A 6,000-nucleotide genomic window follows, 5' to 3' on the forward strand; every position below is an offset into this window, starting at 1 on the left:
GCAACCCTGCCCAGAGCAGGGGGGTTGAAACTAGATGATCTTTAAGGTCCTTTTCAACCCAGGCCATTCTATGATTCTGTGATTTGTTTGGGGGACAGATAACGATTAAGACTGATAATGAGCTGCGGGTAACAGTCTAACCATGTTGCAAAGCAGCGAGGATTAAATCCATCTGCATCACTGGGACACGGGTCATCATTCAGGGGACTCAAGTCCCTGCCCTGCATTCCTCAGATGCCACCACAGGAGATGCTCGGGGTTGGCCGAGCACATCCTGGTTGAGATTTGGGTCCTCGTGCCCGTGCTGTGAGCAACCCTTCATGGGGACAGCCTGGAAGAGACACAGAATTTAACTTTTTAGCTCAGTTTCACCTTTTTAATGCACTCCTTTTCCTGATGTAGTGCTTTATTAGAGTGAGCGACTTGGGTTTAGATTAGAGAAGGATACTGCAGAAATATATATATATAATTTTAATGCAGGGATTAAATAACTTTTAGGTGTCTTCAGGCACCTAGCAAGGTGAATGATGGCTGGGAAAATCTCTCCTAAATAGGCAGTGCAAGAGAAAGGCTAGCAGCACAGTCTTATGAGAAGCGAAGTGCAGGAAAGGGAGAAAAGAAACTGAAGGTCGGCTTCGGAGGGGCTCTGCCTCTTCTTATTGCTCCTGGCCCATGTCCCGCCCAGTTGTCACTTTGTGAATGGTGATTTTGGCCAAGCAATGATGGGAGCATGCTGGAGACACCACAAATTGGGGATGCTCTCAGTGCAGGCTGCACGCTGCCTGCCTCTCCCCACAGAGTGCACCCGGCCACGTTGCTCAAGCTCAGCACAAATTGCCAGCAGTTAATTCCTACGCCTTATTGCACTCGTGGTCAAGCTCCAAAAGCAAATTAATCAAGGCTCATTCATCTGAATGAGCGTCCGTGGGGATGCCTGCAAGCTGTATCCGTTCCTGAATGCTACAGGAATGCTATGTCCACCAGCTGAATATGCTGAATTCCCCTGGGGCCAGCCCTCATCTCTCCAAAGGGCTGGGGAGGCGCCTGGAGGAGCAGGAAACCCCAGCAGACAACGTGTGCCATCCCTCAGCTGTCCAGTCTGATGTCCAAGGGTTGCAAAATCGGCTCCCAGGCAACTCCAGGACCCATGTGCTATATCACCATAAAAATCTCACCAGTTGTTCTAGCAAACAGCCCGGAGTGCCGTGCTCTTTTATGAGTATTAATTATATTAAGCAAAACAAATCTCACCATTGTGTTGTCTGTGGGAGCAGCAAACTTCCCCCATCCGTCTCCCTGAGTGAGGGAAAAGGGGGATTGCTGAGCTGTTCCCATAGCAGTCGGAGCCGCAGATGCTTTTACACATATCAGGACAAGGTGGGAAATGCTCGGCACAGTCAGCAGGTTTGGGACATGGAGCCTTGGACATGCTGGGAGGTTGATCTGAGGGGTAGAAAAAGTGAAAAACTTAAAGGGGGGCAGTTAGATCTGCTGCAGAGTGTGAAAACATGTATATTGAATTTATTTTGTGCCATGTAATCTGGTCACGGCATTGCAGGCTGCAGCTCCTCGATGTCACATTCACAAGTGCTCATTGGTATCTTTGTGGCAGTGGAGCAGCTGCCATTTCTATAAAAACCCAGCATTGCTCAAAGACTTGCCAGTGACCATGCCATTGCAAGAAAAAGATAGAAAATGCCACACGGCTGGGGGTTATTTTCCACTACATTTCAGCAGAGCAAGTTTCCCTCTGAGCGCATCTTCCTCGTACCTCAGCACGGGGTGTGATGCTGCCAACAGGTTTGGAAAACCAGGACTCACTTGTGGATCCAAGGTGGGAAAGGTTCAGGTAGAGGTAAAAATGGGATGGCTGACGGGGATGGTGCTGGATTTGGGGCGGTGGGAATTTAACATTTTGCTCTGGGTGAGTGGTGGAGAGCAGAGAGAGAGGAGGCAGAGTGCTCCAGCCAGCTGGCTGTGGTGTGCCGAGGAGAACATTTCAGTTTGGTGACTGTCAGTGGTTATTTAGAGAGCATGCAGAGAAAAAAAAAATCATCTGGAGCGGTGATGTGTTGGCCTAAATTAAAAGAACAAAGGCCTGATAAAAGGGATGATCCTGAGAAGGCAGCGAGGCATCTCACAGGAAGGCAGTTGTCAGTAGAGCCCAAAGCCAGGTTTCCACCCATTTGGTAAAAGAGAAAAATAAAATCAACCCCACTTTCTGTACTTCTCCCTTTCTCTCCAGCCTCTGACCACAGCTGGTCCCTCAGGTGGCCTGATCAGGACAGCCCGGGGATGCTCAGTGCTGCTTTGTTCGTTCCCCACAGCTCCTCCTCACCTCCAGTTCCTCTGATTTACCCCAAATAGCTGCATTTTTCCCTTCCCCATTGATTTGTCCCCAAAATGGGGGATCTGGGGACCTCAGCCTCCCCTCATGTATTCCTCTGGGTGTCGTTGGCTAGTGGCAGTGTAAATCTGCTGTAAAAAAAGCAACCTCGAGATGCTGTGCAGAGAGCTCAGGTCTTGTCCCACTGCTTGAAGGTAGCCGTGTGCCTGTCGACCCCTTCGTGTCCCTTCAGCCTTGCAGACCTTGCTGGAAGATTTTCTCAGCCACATGGGTGCCAAAAAAGCCACACAGAGATTTTATGTGTGTGTGTATACATTGAGTTTGGCCTTTTAGTTTCTCTGAATGCCCGTGGCTGGTAACTCCTGGCTCCGAAGCGGAGGTTGGAGGGGGTTGTCTGGTGCAATCCCCGACTGAAAGCAGCCTTAAAACATCCCCATCTCCCATGACCACTTAACTTTTTCAACACCTGATGCTGAATTTCCTTGGCTGGAGCAAAAGCCTGCTTCTCCCCAGAGTCCTAAGGGATGGGGCAGCCACAGCCCCCTGGGCAGGATGAAATGCCAGGTCATACCCGACTTAAATTAAATTGTATATATATTTAAAAAAAAAAGTGTATTCATTTCTACCACGTGTTTTCGCAGGTCCCAACTGCTTTGCAGGAACCACCATCATCCCGGCCGGCATCGAGGTGAAGGTGGACGACTGCAACATCTGCCACTGCCACAACGGGGACTGGTGGAAGCCGGCGCAGTGCTCCAAGCGCGAGTGCCAGGGCAAGCAGGCACTGTAGCGGCACAACCCCTGGCACTTCCCACCCCCGCCGGCCGCAGCAGGGTCACCAGCAAAGCCCCCGGGGACTCCGAGGGGTTCCTCGTGGGAGAGGGGGTCCCCCCACCATCCCTTGCTTTACACCCCATGTATCCTCCAGCACCTGGGCAGCCGCTCCGCTTTGGTAATCATCAGTGCTTGGGAGGGATTCGGCGGTGAGATCTGGGGAGGAAAAAGGAAAAAAAAAAAAAAAAAAACACAAAAAAAAACAACTCTGTGCAAGTTCTTTGACTGGCGACGCCTCCGAGGCACTGGTTCATCCACTGCTCTCACTTTCTACAGTGTGGACCGCGTTTTTTCACCGTTACTTAATTTCTTTTGCTGTCATGATTTATTTATTAGGATTTTTTTTTTTAAGCCTATTCCTAGGATGGGACAGTTGGGGCAATACAGCTATGAGCGAAGCAATGGGTAATTTCTATTGTGTCTATGCCAGTGGGGGGGGGGGGGCAGACACATAGACCAAAAGGGGAGAATGGGGCTGAGAAACACAACGGGAAGATGCCCTGCAGGAGGATGGAGGTGGCTGCATGGGTATGAGGTTGGATGGCCACGAGGTGAGCTGTACTTGTGCTACACCTTCCCCATCACGTGGGGACAAGGCAGATGAGGACTGGTCACCAACATCGTTGCAAGGACGTCAGAAAAGCAGCCGCTCCCCTGGGTTTGAGAGGTTTCTCCCCAGCTCTTTCTCTTGGGCCAGTTATTCTCCCTGTGATATTTGGGGCCAAGCTTACACAGGAAGGGAGTTTTGAGGGCTTGGGTTGGGGTTTGGCTCACCTCTGGATGTGATGTCCCATTGGGGTGGTGGAGAGAGCCTGGGGCTCTCCTCGGGGGCCAGGGCACAGCCACCCGTGTTCCTGGGAGCAGCCAAAGCCACAGGCATGGGAGGGCTGGGACACGCTGGCCATGTCCCGGGGCAGCAGGGACCAAACCCTCACGCACCAGTTCCCCTTCGTGCCGGTACGGCGAGGGAAAAGCCACCAGGGTCCCTCCTGCACCCACGCTCCGGTTGCTGCTTTTTGCCCATCACCATCATTTTGGCCAGACGTCAGCCCAGCACCTGCTCTGCGCAGCGACGACAGCAAATCCTGCCCACGGCATCCTCCACCGAAACCAGTCAGCACAGTCATCGATGATGCACCGCTGCCTTTATATTTTTATTTCTTCCCCATTTTGTGTTTCGGCAGGGGGCAGGTCCTCGGCTGGCACAGGACAAGCACTAGGGTGGTGCTGGCCGTGGTGCTGCTGAGAATTTGCTCCCTGCAGAGCACCATGAGCGAAGCCATCGTCACATTTATTTGTAAGCTGTTGCCTGTCAGTGACTACCCATCTTCAACATTTTCAAACAATAGTGTGCCTGAAACTAGTGACGAAAAAAAAACAAGAAACAAAAAACAAAAGTATTCTGTAAAAAAAAAAAAAACGGGGGTTCTAGAAACAATATTTGATGTGTAAAAGACTATATTATTAAAAAATTATTTTGTTAAATATAAAGTGTGTGAACCAGCAAAAAAAAAAAAAAAAGCTAAAAACAAAATTCTCCATCTGTGGTGTATGTGACTCTGCTGACCCCGATTCCCCATCACACCGCTGCCAGCTCCGGCCTCTCCATGTGCTTGGTTCCCCCACAGGTGCCATTTTATATTCAATGCCACTTCCCAAACCCAGAACTTTGCTTTCAGCCTGCAGGCTCCTTTCGCTACCTCCAGATGCATCATTATTTACAGTGATTAGTGGTTACTCTAATTAATTACAGCTTAATTACTGTAGTTAATGTTTGTACAGTGCTTGGAACAAGTGCAGCACTATACGTGCCACATATTATTATTTTCTTCATTATTAATTAAACGCCATCTACATCCCATGCTGTGCTAGTTAATTATTTCCAAGAAGCAGCGGCAGCACCCTTGCTCCCTTGCCCCCAGCTCCCCATGGGAAAACCCTTGTGGGTCTGCTCTGCCCGTGGCGAGGTGGATCACTAGCACGTTATTTCCTCCCACAATTTTTTAATCAAAAAAAATAAAATAAAATAAATCCAAAGGGAGCCCCAGGGACCACGCACCACGAGCTGGAGCATCACTCCCAGGAGCATGGACATGGGGGCACCAAGAGGTCCTGGCTTAGACCTCAGAAGGGATCTGGTCCCCCCAAATCGAGTGGTGTTAGGCACCAGGTCCTGCTGGGGGATCCCGTTGCTCTCCCTGAGTGCCTCAGTAGTGGTGGGACTGGGACAGCAATGAGCACAAATCGGCTTTTCTGCAGGTTTGCATGAAAGATGCATGGGTCACCTGTGGGCAGTGCTTCAACTGCACCTGGGGTACTCAGAAAAGAAACCCGAAAAATCATCATAGCAGCCAGCCTCAGGTCCAACATAGTGGATCCGGAATTGAAATCCCATCCAGCTCTCCCCAGATGCACTTTATTTTGATTCTTCTTTTTTTTTTTTTTCTTCTGAACCTGTTTGTTTACAAAGAATTTCAACCTCATCTCAATCGCCTTTCTTTCTGCCTTTGTGTGTGTGTGTGTTTGTGTGTGTTTTAGTTCATTTCTCCCTTTAATTAATCACAGCTCTGGGCCAGCCAGACCCATTAACTACTCTTCTCATTTAGACCTTTCAGAGATGCAGTTGCAGATGCAATTTAATTTGTTGACCCATGATCGATAGCAATTAATACCATCTCTTTCATCTTGTTGAAAGGTTCGTCTTGGGCTTCCAGAGGCTGCCGTCTCAAGGGAAAGGTGTCTGATACATGTGTTATTTGATGGAGGAGCACAACCTCCCCCCCGTCCTTCCCATTCCCCTGGGCTGATGCTCAGGGACA

The 6,000-nt window shown here is 49.8% G+C and overlaps 1 protein-coding gene across 1 annotated transcript in view; it reads left to right on the top strand.

Annotated features, from left to right (window-relative positions):
- Positions 1–4,578, top strand: part of VWC2L (von Willebrand factor C domain containing 2 like) — a 40,855-nt gene extending 36,277 nt beyond the window's left edge. Inside the window, exon 3 of the mRNA XM_040561426.1 lies at positions 2,989–4,578. Within this exon, the coding sequence (XP_040417360.1) occupies positions 2,989–3,137 (149 nt within the window). The 3' untranslated portion in view covers positions 3,138–4,578. The remainder of the gene's footprint in view (positions 1–2,988) is intronic.
- The last annotated feature ends 1,422 nt before the right edge of the window (positions 4,579–6,000 follow it).

The sequence above is a fragment of the Cygnus olor genome, chromosome 6 (assembly GCF_009769625.2).
Source record: "Cygnus olor isolate bCygOlo1 chromosome 6, bCygOlo1.pri.v2, whole genome shotgun sequence".
Lineage (NCBI taxonomy): Eukaryota > Metazoa > Chordata > Aves > Anseriformes > Anatidae > Cygnus > Cygnus olor.